The sequence below is a fragment of the Pleuronectes platessa genome, chromosome 9 (genome assembly GCF_947347685.1).
Source record: "Pleuronectes platessa chromosome 9, fPlePla1.1, whole genome shotgun sequence".
Taxonomy (NCBI): Eukaryota; Metazoa; Chordata; class Actinopteri; order Pleuronectiformes; family Pleuronectidae; genus Pleuronectes; species Pleuronectes platessa.
Window position 1 is genome coordinate 6,721,508 of NC_070634.1, and position 15,444 is coordinate 6,736,951.

General features: G+C 38.5%; 1 protein-coding gene across 1 annotated transcript in view; it reads right to left on the reverse strand.

The window, feature by feature from the left end:
• Positions 1 to 15,444, reverse strand: part of gabrb3 (gamma-aminobutyric acid type A receptor subunit beta3) — a 48,159-nt gene that overhangs the window by 9,776 nt on the left and 22,939 nt on the right. The window contains exons 5-8 of the mRNA XM_053431413.1: positions 5,220 to 5,440; positions 4,875 to 4,957; positions 4,158 to 4,295; positions 2,042 to 2,194 (exon numbers count right to left, since the gene is read on the reverse strand). Of these exons, the coding sequence (XP_053287388.1) occupies positions 2,042 to 2,194; positions 4,158 to 4,295; positions 4,875 to 4,957; positions 5,220 to 5,440 (595 nt within the window). The remainder of the gene's footprint in view (positions 1 to 2,041; positions 2,195 to 4,157; positions 4,296 to 4,874; positions 4,958 to 5,219; positions 5,441 to 15,444) is intronic.

A 15,444-nucleotide genomic window follows, 5' to 3' on the forward strand; every position in this document is an offset into this window, starting at 1 on the left:
TCATTTTTCATTCTGTTTTATTTTTGTATCTTATTTATCTCAACATATGACTAATGTGGGAACAATTCACCACTAGCATGTTATGTCATATCACAATCTTTTCCTGTCATGCCCCGGACCCAGGGATGGGTCACAGAGTGTTAGTCCAAAAGCCATAATTTCTAATAACAAAATTAAGTTATTTTAATATTTTTCTACAAATCCATTCATGACAGAAGGACAACTTTTTCAAGTTCAAGCTTTGAATTGGAACCAGATGTAAAATTATAACAATGTGATGAATCTCTTTGAATTTGTGATAATTAGCTACACCTTTCACATGACACATCATAATATGATCTATTGTAAATATAACATATTCACTGGTACTGCTTTAACCACCACCAGTGCACTAATCTGAGGCCTAAAAAGCTATTTTTCTCAATACCTCTGTGACTCCACTAACTTTTGGAAAAGGTCCCATCCCCTGGTTATGATCTGTGTTCGGTAACAAGGTCTAACCCATCATCCTGTCAGGTCACAGTATGGTAAACTTCATGAGCTTGACATGAGCTCACAGCAGACGCTTTTTCCACACTGCAATGCCTCAGAGGACGAGGAAAGGCCATCAATCATAGGCATGGTCTGTGAAACAACAGACATTTTCTGCTGTGTAGCCATCCATTCAGAGCATCTTATTACCTCCCACTTAAATGTCATCTTTTTTCTTTTATGTTTATCTCCTATTTTTAATTTGTCCTTTATGACCTGTGTGACAGCGATGGTTCACAACTGCAGCAAAGTACCATCAAATCTGGGGTTTGTGAGAAGCGATTATCAAATCACAAACTGAAGAGAAATGTGAAGTTAGCGCAATTAAAAAAGAATAAAAGCTTAGTATTATTTATTAATAGAACCCAACCACTATATTGGTTGTCCAATGAAATGTTGGCATCTTTATTTATGTTTGCCGATATGAATTTTTTTATTTTACAGAATAAACTGTAGAGAAGATGTGCAGTTTTGTTTACATTTTACTTATATTTCAGAATTTGAGGTCTAGATATTTGGTTAGATTTGTGTTTTTTCTTTTGCTTTATATTTAGTCAAAATAAAGTATATATACATTGTATGATTAAACAATATGTAAAATATCAATATGATATATCATATACATATTATTAGTGTAATGGTATCAGAAAAGTATTTGATCTAGCTCACTTTGGTATCAGCATTAAGTCCAATAATCTATTTTATGATGTAGTAAAGGATAGTTGTTAACACATGTTGCCACACCGCAGTGACTTTGCACCTTTTTTCACAGATAAAACTCTAAAGAAAATACAAATAGTCTGTAACTCCATCTCAGGCAGAATTACTGTGTAGCCCCTCCCTCCCACATCAGACCTCTGTATGGTTCATTTGGCATATTTCCACCACCTATGCAGCATAGACAGAAAACATTCAGCACCTAAAGGCCTGCTACCCGCTGCCTTGACACTTCTTTAAAGACATTTGAACTGAATAGTACCAGATGTACAACAGATAGTCAATAGTTGTCTTCAGTCAAGGCTTCTTTTTTTCACAACCCCTTTTAAAAAATCCATTCAGGATTCTTTAGCAATAAATAACTAAAGCCCCATATCAAACAAACCCTTTTAAGATGGATCATTGAAAAGAAAAGTGTTCAAGAAAATGTATATTTTCTTGGTGCAAAACAGTTTCTTCAATATTTTTCAGCCTGTGCACACCGCAGCAGTAAGACTGCAAATCAAGTTTTAACTATCAAGAACACTATAGTGTCATGCTATATTAATGTCTTCTTTTTTCTTAAGATAAATATGTTAATTTGATAGAAATAATTGATAGTTTTAAGTTTTAAGTTTTTTAAGAAAATAATTTTGACTGGGTGGATATCCTAGTATCTGTCGTCTGTCCGGTTTGTAGCTGTGGGACAGAGATTGTCACTGTTCACGAACCAATACGGCCAAACCATAAAATACAACAGTCTATCTGAAGGTGAAACCACAGACCTGAGGTCAATCTACTGGACACATCATACCTAATGCAACTCTGGCGGCCGAGGCATCATAATTTATCCAGAAAGAGACCCAAGACAGGATGGTGATCAGGATGGAGGGCATGTACGTCTGTAGGATGAAGTATCCGATGTTTCGCTTCAGCTTGAAGCTCAGAGACAGTCGAGGGTAGGCACCTGCAGGAAAACAAGTCCAAGGTGAAGGGGAAACAGCTTAAACCTTTAATTCAAGAATATTGTTTTGAATCCTGTGGCAACGGCCTCATGACCTGGTTTCATCACCATAGAAAGTGTGGCCTGAAATTCAAATCATCTGATCAAATTTAGCTTTGAGATTATCTGTGCGCAAGGACCACAATATAGGGTACAGAGAAAAATATGAACACACACAGATTGGTTACGCAGCTATCAATATTAGGACATTGAATAAAGGAATAGTTCGATAATATTATAATGTCTGCATCATAAATTGGATATAAAAATACTTTACTTTTTGGGAGTTGTCATGTCGTCCATCTTTACATTCAGTCTATTTTTTCTATTGTGGGACTAATAAAGGACTTCGAATTCTTATTATAAATATAATGGGATTTAATGATGAGATGTTAAATGCTGATTAGTGACCTTTAGGTGCTGATAAACAGACGTGAAATTGACCTTCTTGTAACGGTCTAACAGTAAGGATTTTGTAAAAGTGTTTTATGTTAACTGTTAGATCTCTGTTGTTTTCATGTGTGCACTCTGCTTCTCCTTGTGTGTTCTGTTTCCTGTTTTATTTTGTAGTCTCTCCTTCCTTGTGTGTTGTTTCCAGCTTCTCGGGTGTGTCACTTCCTGTCTCAGTGATTGTCTTTCACAGTCCTCATGTGTTGCACCTGTGGCTAGTTACCCCAGCCTTCCCTGTGTCTCTATTTAAGCCTCTGTGTTCCCCAAGCCCTTTGTCGGTTCGTTTGTTGTTCTACACGTTTCTAGACGTCGTCAGATATGGTTTGTTTTCCCCTGCTTATCCTTCCTTGTTCTCCGTGCACCTTGTCACCAGTGTTATTTGTTAGTGTTCCTGTTTTAATTTTGTCTTGTTTTAAGACTCCTGTTTATATTAAATACCTTTCTCTTCGTAACCTCTGCATCCTGGGTCCATCTCCTTCCACAAACCGTGACACTTCTGACAGAGCCAGGCTAGCTCCCAGTCATAATGCAAAGCTAATATCTAACCGGCTGTAGCTTCGGAATTTGGCAATTACAGTATGAGCGTTGTGAGTGTTGTCATCTGTGTTTTGTAAATGTGTACCCAATCATGCCATTGTAAATAGAAAATGTTAAATATTATAGACTTGTAATCAGCTCTCTCAGTATCATCCCCCACAGAATGTTCAGTTCAAATATCCATTCTCCTTGTCACTAATAGTGGGAATAATCACCGTTTTGGTGCCTCTGAGGTTTTGTATTACAGGAGAATCATTGGTGCTTTCTGCTTTATGAATACATTACACCGCTGTAAGTACAGCCACCTTTCCTTTATCAGGAGCTTGAAGAAACAAAGGGATAATTGCCTCCTATCCCTCCACAGACATGCCTCTCAATAATTATTCCCAGTTCTTGTGTTCTAGTGTGAGAGGCCATGATATGATGAAAAATCCGTTAATTAAGAATGCATACACTCTTGCAGGAAAACAAAACACAGGAGATCTGCTGACATTTGGGCACCTTCAGGAAACCTTAGAGGCTTTTCTCTCTCAGCTTCTGACTAGGACTGATGGAATACCACAAGAAAACTAGTTTTCTACTACAAAAGCAATGAGCAGAGTTACTTATTATAGATCTTATTTCAGATCTCTTCAAACGACATAAAAACACCCCTGGAGCAGAACTGCTGAGTTTTGAAGCATTGAACTCTTAATAAATTATTTCATGTGATGGATAAATACTATAGAACTGTAACATTTCCTTCTGCTTTAAGGGCAAGGGACTGAATACGAACATTGATGCAGTGGGATTTCAGTTTGAAATATTTACGCAAAAGAGGCAAAAGTGCTCCGCAGGATGCTATCTCATGGATTTGATGAGAAATATAAACAGTTATGTGTGAACTGAAAAGCATTATTTGGATTTCCGAGTTCCACTTCCAGGATGACTGTCCACTTACCTGTGGAAAAGACCACATTCCTCGACACCAGTTTGTAGTCGACTATGGAGAACTGAGGCAGCTCGATGCGCGTCACCCCCGTTACTGCAGTGTCTCCTCCTTTCCAGTAGAACTCTATATCATCTGTTGTGTAACCATCTGCAAAGAGAGACATAGATGACGAGGTGTGACGTGATTCTCATGAGTGAAATAGCTCTGAAATTATAGTCGTCTCATTTTGTAGTATTAATCATGTGTTCTGTCTACTGTAGCTGCGGTTGATTTACAACAAAACCTTAGAATCACATGGACAAGTGCTGATTGCTTCAGATGTAAATCTTCACAGGGCTGTGTGTCCCTGCTGGCAGACACAAAATGCATGGAATCCTTGCATCCATGCAGAGTTAATGGCAGCACAGAGAGACATATCACCAAGATATATGAAGTTGGACAAATTATGACCATGCTCTACTGTGCTGCTCCACTGTCTGGTTAAAACCTGTCTGTATAGACCAAGTGGCTTGACTGGAGAGGGTGAAGCAAGCAATCTCCCTGAGATACGACGTCTGAATAAATCGAAAGCAATTCAGCTGTCGGTGCAGTTTCTGTCTCCACGAGATGAGGATTGTGAGAACTTTTTACGACAATTACAGTGCGGTTCATATTTTTAAGTGATGAAAAAGTAAAGCTGTCCGCTGTATTTCTTTACGAAGCACAAGACACGGAACTAAAACTTACAACTCTCAATTTCCAGGGTGCAGTTCTGTTCATCCAGCGGGTATCTCCTCAGATCCATCATGCAGGCTGCTGTCGTCGTGATTCTGAACCAGAACAAAACCAACAGAGGCAGTCTTACTTAACCAAATAATTGCATATACTCAGTAGAATTTAAGAAACTGGTTACCTTATATATAAAGCAAGGAGGATCAGTTCAAATTAATTAAAACAAAATTTAATCCTAAAAAATTTAAAGCCAATTTAATCAAACAACCAAAACCCACTGAATAATCTTGAATAAAAACTATATAAATAAATGTTTCCCTTTGTGCCACTGTTTGATAAGGTAATAACAGCAATGCTCACCTGAGGCCGTAAAGGACGGTGCCATCTGGGTGGAGCCGAATCATACGGTTCTTTACGGTGACACCATGCACAAAGGACTTCTTGTCATTGAGGAAATAGGTATCAGGGACCCAGAGCTGATCTGCTACTCTGTTGTCCAGTGTCAGGTTGAGAGGGATCCCTGCATAGGCCAGTCTCTTATCTCTCCAGTACTGCTGGAAGTACATGGTCAGTGTGTAGTCCTGTTGGAAGCAAAACAGAATGTCAGGTAGTTATACTTGCAGTTAAACATGAGTCAGTGATATACATTTCTCGAGGCCATTGTCGCCCACATTGTCTGAACTGAATGTTTTTTTCAGCCCATAGTTTAGGATAGATTTTTATAACAAGGATCATATTTATAGAATTGTCCGACAACTCAGATTCTCATCAGTCTGTCGAGGGTTAGTATTTCAAGACCTGCGTCAATGACAAAATCATTCTCTGCTGTTCTGTGTGCAGGGATGTATGGATAGATGGATGGATGGAGGGATGGATAGATGACAGACAGACAGACAGACAAACACATAGATAGATAGATAGATAGATAGATAGATAGATACCCTGGTATATTATCAGCCATATGTGCTATGATATGAAACTGTTAATAATTTACAACAGTATCCATCAAACACAAAAGCTTTTCCAGGCCATTAATGGGGCTCTTTACTAGCTCACTTGGCTCGGCCTTGTTCTGCTGACTAATGTTCTCTTAAATAAATAAGCAGGACTCAAGAAATAAACAAAAAACTTGGCGGCACAGAAAATGCCTACATTTCAATTCTCTGGTGCGACGCAATATTCATAATGAAGTGGTTTAGAAAAATACCTGGATTTCCTTTGGACATAAAAATCCATATGTTCTTTTTTTCAACACTGAACTAATAATTAGTACAAGCTGGTCTATGTTGTTGTTCATGTCAGAAACTGCTGACCTGACACTGATCTATCGTATTTGGGCTGTACTACCAATGTGATACGACTAGCAATATAACATAAAATATTATGATATAAAAGAACGTGTTAAAAGTTACCTCAAGTAATGTCCTTTATACTGAAGCTGCCAGTTAAGAGAAATGAAACAAAGAACAAAACGGTGCATCTGACCACAGAAGTGGGCCACAGACATCTTTCCAATACATCAGAGTGAGTAGTGAGTAATATCCTGAGTGTCTTTCCAGAATATCCCTGCATGGCTTCAGACCTGGCTGTTTTACTTTTTCTATTCTCTGTAGAATTGCTTTCACTCTCCCAACTCCCTGTGACCTCCTGTGAACAGAAAATGGCCTCATTACGCTCCCACCCCAACACAGCAGAGGTGTGGGTGGGGTGAATCAGCTTTACACAACAGCTCTTACTCTACAGAGATGGAGCTCATCTAGAGGAGCAGCCCTCTCACTCAGTGTCTGGACCGCAACTATTTCTGACTCTTATACATCTTCACATCTCTCCTCAGCTGTTGTCCTTCCCTGCCATGAACATTAGCATCTCAAAAACAACACTGTCTCAATGGACACACACAATGAACCCTCCTGCTCCCCTGCAGTACCCTGTGTTACCTGCAGGGTCCCACAGGGCTTGAACCATGCCTCAGTTTATTCTCTACAGGGAGATTAATGTTGGACCAAGGGAGCTTTCCTCTGACAATCATACTGGATATCTGTAACTTTTTTAATGGAAGGCACTGGCTCCTCTGATAGATACAATGGGGCGAATAACGGGGATGGACCGGGGGGGGGGGGGGGGGGGGGGGCACTGGCTTCAGCTGAATGTGGTTGTCATTTTAGGTGTCCCGGACCTGACAGTAGTCTAATTATTTGAGGAACACAATGTGATTGAACAAGGAATGTTATTAAATGTATTCAATGATGTTTTGGCTTTTCTAAAAAACTATAGAGCTAACAGACTTAAATATGAACCTTACTGAATCAGGAATTGTTCATGAATGTTTAACATATAATTGGCTCCTCTTTGTAAATTGTGGCCCCTGATTTAGAAAAATCCTTGATCAGCCACTGCCGATATTAATATCTTCTGATCTCCTTAATACATATATATTCCGACAAAATTACCAGTCACACTTTCTTTTCCTGATTATAAAATTACATTTGCATTCAGAATAAAATCTGAATGCAATGGTCACAGTATGATTTAAATTTGAATTAATAAGCTTGTTTGAATATTTTGGCTAGTTGAACCAGTTTAAATCAATATCAACAAATAGCAAAAGCTAAATCAACAAGATATATTATACAACTTGGCAGGAAAATCCTGTCGGAGGCACTTAGCATGATTTTGCCCCTGAATAATAACTCTTGTGGACTAAGTACTTTTGTAAGACTTCAGTTCAGTCGTTGTCTTTGGTTATGTCTTTGTGGACTTCGATTAGATTGTTGTTCTTGAAAGACTGTTTTGGGGAAATGTTTCTCATTCTTGTATTTAGTTTAGTTTATATTGTTTATTTCTTGGTTATTAGAGATGTGCCTCAATTCTGGGGCTGCCTCATCTGGCTTTGTGGGCTGATATGAGATGGTCTGATCTTTCCAAGATTTCCATGATTGGTGTCACCAACCTTTTGGAAACAACAAAAAGGTTTTAATACACCTTGAAATGTAATATACAGTATGTACCGTTAAAAGTTGGGTTGATTTGAAATCCGATACCCAAGCATTTGACATCACTGAGGCGCAATTAATCCTGGGATTGGTTGCACTGGGAAGGATCCACCCGTTGGAGCCTTCATGTCTCGGGAGGTAAAGGACTCATTGGAAGGAACCTTCGAAAAGGGGTAGCCTGGTTGCATCGCTGTGACGCGACCATTCTTCAAATGCAGCCATCGAAGGATGCAACCCTTTGAATTGAGACACAGCTCTTATATCTTTGTCCTGTTTACTGCCCTTGTGATTGTCCTAATGTGTTCAACTATCCCTGCCCCCTTTGCATATATGGTCTCTGTTTTTCCCTTTTTCATTTTTTCAGTTGAGAGCTTTTTGTGCTAATTTCTAATTTCAAATAGAGACTGTTAACCTGCTGATTTAATTCATTATTATTTTCTGCTCTGCCCATCTTTGTCTGATGTGTGCATTTGGGTCACTCAAGACAAATTCTACTGAGAGATCTAATACCTATTCCATAAAAGATAATTATCATCAAACCCAAAACAACACAAATAATAAAACAGTGGGAGGTTTCGGAGGGGGAAGTGGTGACAAAGTGTTGGCAAATGCATATCAGCAGACTAATAGTGATTGTCAGGTTATAACTGCTTTGCTGTACTGCTGCTTGAACATGATTGGCCAGGACTTGTCGCCAGTAGCCACACAGCTGCTGAGTGAGCCAATGATTCCAAAGCTGAATGAAAAGTTCATGCGAATTGGCTAATGCAACTGCAGAGTCTTGTAAAATGCTAAATTGTGTTTCCACAAAAGGAATTTGAATTATGGACAGCTATGTTGCAATTGAACCTCCAGTGCAGACCATAGACCAGAGGGTGACTGACTGTCAAATCCCATATTATGCAAATAATGTTACTAATGGCTATATCTGACAACAAAGGCTTTCAGCATACAGTGGAGCAATTGGCCACAATTGAAGAATGTGAAGATACCTGCAGATGTTCCTGTGTGTCTTTTTTATGTTTGGTCACACTGAAGGGTGCTGTTGTTTGTTGTCAGATATGAAGACCACAAGAGACAGAAAGAGGTTTGTTCTCAGCACCAGTGAGTAAATGAGGCCCAGTGGGAGGACGACACTGTCATGTCATCTTCAGCTCGGAGAGTTCACAGTCTCATTCTCATACATGGTTACTTTGTGCCAGTCAAACATCGTCTGTGTCAAGTCAACACCACAATATCTGCTGGGAATACAGGAATAGCACTTACTCCACACAAGAGGGAGAGGTTTCATCACTCCATGAGACAGCTGCCTGTTGCCATAGGATTCCAAAGGGTACTGTAGGTGTTTTACAAACAACGTGTTTCATCCATTTTGGTAACAGCATCCTCCCACGCAGCATTTAACAAACCAGTCATTACATCACTTCCTTCCTTCAACCACATTAGAAAAAAGGCTACTGGTAAGAGCTATGTTATGAGAGAAAAGTTGCAGGTGAGCTATTTTGGTTGTATAGCGAGATCAAGAAAAAACTTCATAATGAAAGGTGTTCAATCTAAGATCACAGGTTAAATAGAATGTGTCCTGTCTAAATTCAAAATGTTTTTTTCATGGGGGGAGCGCACAATGATAGAATTGGAAATCCATTCATATATGACGGAAAAATGGACAAGAGAAACAAGTAAAATTATTAAATTTTTAATAGCAAACAGACAATTTCTTGATGAATTTTAACTAAGCTATGCATAAAGCAGTTTATGCTGCTTGGTTAGATACAGTGAAGCCTAAAGCCTCAATGGGTCATGTCAATATGAAAATAATTATAAGTGCAGCTTTAAAGTTTGGTTTTACATTCAGTGATTCCAGCTGAGCGGAAAAAACTTGTCAATGTTATAAGCTTTGTTTGTTTCCCCTCTAAATATGTCAAACTATTCACGCTATTTAAGTATTTAAATACTATGTGAAGCTTTTGAATAAAGTCCATAGAAAAAAGTATTTTTTTCCATTTGAATGGAGAAAATGAATAGTTGTGTCCTGTGTGCTGTGTTCACATGGATAGGTCAAAAGCAGAGGACACATTTCCCCTATTGCATGAAGTGTGTGTGCATGTCTGTGGGACCAATAAAGGAATCTTGGGACCAAATTTGTGTCCATTTAGTACCATTCACACCTAAAAGGGTCTGAAGGTCCTGAATAAATAAGGTAGGTGTAAAAGTTCCCTAAAACATGCCAGTTAGGAATCATGTCAGCTTTCGCAGCATTTTCTCTCAACGCTCTGCAACCTAAAACACATTTGATCTTACAGTATAAATCAAATGTATTTCCCACAGTTTATTTCAACTGGAATCTGGTTCCTTTTGATAAAAGCCACATTTTTACTTGTAAAGAGTAATGAAGGATTCTGCTGCACAGAGGATATATATTCCTGTCGGGTCCCATCCCACTAATGGCAACACTCATGACTGTTCCGGCACGGTGTGAAACTGAGCATGTTGTGTTTAGGCGACTCCAGTATTTCTAGCTGAGTTCTTCTTTCCGTATGAGGAGCTGTAGCCTCGGCAATTTGATATAAATCAGAGAGAACATCTTTAGTGTGCGGTCTTTAAGGGTAACACTTCCTCCATGTAGAAGGTGGATAATGTTAAAGTGCCAACTTTAGGATGGGTGTTAAAGCACATGATGGATTTTTCTTCCATCTGACTCATACTGTCTTTGCTGAATAAATACGGAACCACAATGCAGGGATGATCTGTTTAACAGCTTAAGGTGCTTTATATGCCTGGACAGAGACTCTGTAGGGTCACAGCCAGGGATTCCTCAATAATACACAAATATTGCAGTTTGTTCTTAGAGTAAACTTGTGTAACATGAACAACCACTTAACAAGGATTATTAAAAATAACAACAGAATGGAAAAGATACAGAACAATCTTAATGTTGGAGCTAAAAATAAAAGAGCGGAGCAAGTTAAGTCAGAAATATATTCATGTTCTCATCTCCAAGACAACAGGCTCTGCCGCTCGCCCACACGGGCTATAACGGGCCAACACCTTGTGTGACTCTGTCTCTTTGAACACGTGCTACCAACACCTTTATGCACTCCTCTAAAGGGAGAGAAACCTAATGGTTCCCTGATCTGTAGAGTATGAGGAGCCTAACTGAACAGTCATCAATCTCCTTTATATTGATTTGGCTCCTAAAGAATCTCTAACATTTTTAACAGGATTGAAAGACAGCTGTTATTAGTTTGCCACGGTTGTTAAAAATCTTGTAAATAGGTTTGAGTTGAACTGTTCTGTCCATAGATAGATACATAAATATAAATAATATATAGTATAATAAACAAAATCAATACAAGTTTAATACAGAGCTCTTGTCTTCATAATAAAACTTTGACCACTGTATAGGTGAACTAATCTGTGGCTTAAACACAAAAGCCAATCAGCTTGTTAAGACTCAGGAGGTAAAGTATATATAAACCATAGATCTACAGTATATCAACATTAGAGCTTGACCAAACAAACCAGCTGGTGGATAAACTGGCGGATATTAGGTTATTGCGGAGATTAAAGAGTAGAGAAATCCAGTACAGCAGAGCAAGTTGATTTTTCAACTGTACAAATGTCTGCAGAATTAGGTCCGGATATTGTCCAGACTTTGCCTTTCGCACATGACCAACATATCAGGAGATTCTTTGTTCAGACGTGTGCACAACACAGACATTTCCACCACATCCAGAAGAGAGGTGGTGCAGCAGACAGAGGCAGGACGTAACCTATAAATTCCGCTGTGGAGGTCTCGTGTTTGTGTTTACAGCACATTGACATCAGCCCTTTCTACCAAAAGCTCTCTTAAAATCTTTGTCTGTGTCTTTTACATGTGTTATGCTGCTTTTTCACTCTTAACTATTGGTAATATTTTTTATGTTAGTTTTTGACATAGGCAGCTGATGGTGGATCCTACTTGCGGCAGTGGAAAATGACTGTCGACTATAGTAGTCCTATCTTGATGGTGGATTATGATCGTGGTGGCTGCTGACCATAGACTAGGATTGCAGCAGGACTGCTTGTCCTGTACTCAACCATTACTGACAAGAATCCATCAATTCATTGACCTTCAGTTATGCTTCAAAATGTTTATTCTAACAATACTGCTAAAACCCTTATCTTGATGGTGTTCTCCTCAACACTTGACATCTATTGCACTTGTGTCCGTCTTGGGAGAGGGATCCCTCACATGTGGCTCTCTCTGAGGTTTCTACGTTCTTTTTACCCTGTTAAAGGTTTTTTTTCTTAGTTTTTCCTTCCTCTTGGTGAGGGTTAAGGCCTTATTAAAGCCCTATGAGACAAATTATGATTTGTGAATATGGGCTATACAAATAAAATTTGATTGATTGATTGATGGATCTGATCTTTCTTGGATTCATGAAAAAAGTCAGGCACATTTAAGCAACTGATATCTATGAGTGTGAGAAATTTGATGCAGCTTGATTGAGTTTAACTTGTATTTAAATATCTCAGAATCATTCTCAAAGGTCAGTTTAGCTATAATCAATATTTTTCCTTGGCTCCTTTTTATTGATATTTTGTTAAATTAGTAAAACATTTTTTACAAGAATTAGAATATTAATACCACTCCCTCATGTGTGTCCAAACAGCAGCCGGTTAGCTCAGCCTTGTCCAAAAAAAAGTAACAAACTATACCTCCCCAGACAAATAATATATATCTTGCCAAAGGACACTTCAGAATACAGATTGGAGGTGCAGGGAATCGGACCACTGACGTTCTAGTTAGTGGACCACCCTCTCTACCTCCTGAGCCAGTTGCTACATGGGAGACAACTTCTAACCAAGCACACACGTTAAATACTACATCTCTGCCTTATTCAATTATTTGTTGAAGTAAATTCTACCTTTACTGATCCATTGCAGTGAAATAAGATTTTACTGACAATGCGATGAGAGAATCTACGGACACACAATGTCCTCAGATGTCTCCTTTGAGGACATCTGAGGACATTCAAAATAACAGGTCCAGTGAAATGACCCACTAAACTCGGATCGTCACTCAATGATCACAGCTCAGGGTGTGAAAAGGGAAAAAAATTAAATAAAGGGAAAAGTGCAGATGAAAATCTGACAAGGTGTGAGTTTCATATTTTCCTCTGGACTACAAGTGAACACACTCAGAGACACGGCACTAACAGGAGAACGTGTTGAGGCAAAGAGACGACACAGACACACGGTGCACTGAAGTGCATCTCTTACAGCACCACTCTCAACTCGGAATTAACAACTGACACTGATTTACTAAATGTGGTCTGTGATCCTGTTAACAGATTAAAGGTTACTGCAAATAACAGGCCGGCATGTACAGACACTTTCTAACCAACACACTTTAAAAGCATCCAGTCAGCAAGTCAAAGTGGAGCTACGGAGACGAGGCAGATAATTCATGATCAGTTAGTGTAGTAAGTGGTTCTTCCTCCTTCGCATAAACAAAAATAAAAACAATGCCAAAAAAAAAAACATATTTTTCATTATCAATTAGAATGATCTTTTGCATTTGGTTCAGCTCATTCTGGCTTTTTGTGTTGTTATTTGGACAAAGTGTGTCTCTGCTCAGTGTCGTCGGGTCAGGCTCAATAAGGATTTACTCAGGACTCATGTCCCTCCTGCCAAGTCGCTCAATAGATGACTGACAGATCTCATTTTCACTTGGACATCAAAACGAAGCCGTCCATGATCTGACTGGACACGTCTCTCGCTGAGCTGTCGCTGGTGCTGGCTTCACATCTTTTAACCGGACAGACATGGCAACTATTCTGGAAACGTAAAATCTCCAACACCGACTACTCACAAATAAAAGGTCTAAGAAGCGATCTGAGGAAAAAGAAGATGCCATATTTTCAGTTTCTTCAATTAACTGAAGCACTTTATGACATTGTGGGGCCAAACTTTAACCATTTACTGTAGTATATTGTAAAGAGACAACCTCAAAGGGCCTGAAACACAAAGCTGGGACCATTTAGAGCCAGGACAAAGAAGGTAATAACAGGACCAACAAAGGGGCATGAATTGATGAGATGTAATGTTTTAAAGTGCAGGAAGGAGCAACGGCAGTATTGTTGCTGAGGCTGCTGCAGCTACAGTAAATCAGAGGGAATGTGGCGTCAACACTCCTCTTGGTGAATGATAAGATGGACTGACTCCTTCTTGCACATATCTCACTGTGGAATCTGTCAAGTACAGATATTTCAAACACACCAAATACCCCATTTTGAATATTTCCATGCAACTGTTAAGTAGTAAAAAGAATAAAAACAAAAAAATTGTAAAAACTTTGATTTTTGTTCATTTGTTCCCGAACCTGTCCTTTATGTGCCTCAAGTCTCTATTGAAGTAGCTTTAAATATGAAACGTGAATAACTGCATTGAGTATTTATGACAAAGTTGATGTATATGTAGAATTAGATTTACCTACAATTCTGTTGGTACAAAATATAGTTTAAAACAAATCTGAGGGTTTGAAACACACCGTAAAATGTTGGAACTAAATGATTACTTATGTCTATTTAAGAAGTGGTAAAGTTTTATAAGTATGATATGAATTTAAAATATTTTCTATTAAATTTATTTATTTATTTACTGCTTTACTTTTCTCTGAACTTAAATAAATTACTTGCATTTCAAAATATGTTTTATTTCTCTCAACTTGAATATATTACTTGTAATGAGATTTACCATTGTAAATGACCAATGATATATGTGGTGTATATATAAATCTTACTCTGCTTAATAAATAGTATATACCACAATTGAAAATTCATCAAGGGCAAAAACACGCATCCAACATAACTTTTACTCAAGTCAGATACTAATCTCTCTGACTCCATGAAGGAGTCCACACAGAATATGATCAGTTTACTGAAGCCTCATTGCCAATGACTAACAGGCAGCTAATGATCCCTTTATGTTTTTTTCCTCCATTTAAGTGATTGGCAAACCACCAAAAACAAGCAACGGATCATATTGCCTGTGAGGGAAAAGCCTATTGATATGTGGATTGACAATGATGGGTGCAGGTTGCTGTTGTTATATGATTTTTTAAATTTTTTACCGTTTCTGAGAAAGAATGATTCCAGGTCATTTTCAGGTTCTCAACAACTGAAATAGTATGAATTTGCTTGAGTGGTTGTAAATTTACCTCGGCAGCCTGCCCAAACATAATCAATATATGGAAACCCGGCAGTGACGGCAGAGTGAATGCCTCAAATAACATCTTGTCACAAAACAATGTATCTTATAAGGTACAAAGAGTTCCCAGCAATTTAATATTCATTATTTTCAATCATTATGTTGGTATAACCCCTTTTATCCACACACATCAAACCTTGAGCTCTTGTGAACAAAATGTGAGGAAAAGCCCCAAACGCTCTCATAGGAAGACACAACAGGACCAAATAATGTTGTTCAGGACAAACTGCTTCTGTTCAGGGTACTTTGCTGCTCAGAGTACCCTGTTATATGTGAATCATGCCTCCAGGCTTTAATAAAAACATGGAAGAACTGAGGTGAGGTCAGTTTGTTTCCTA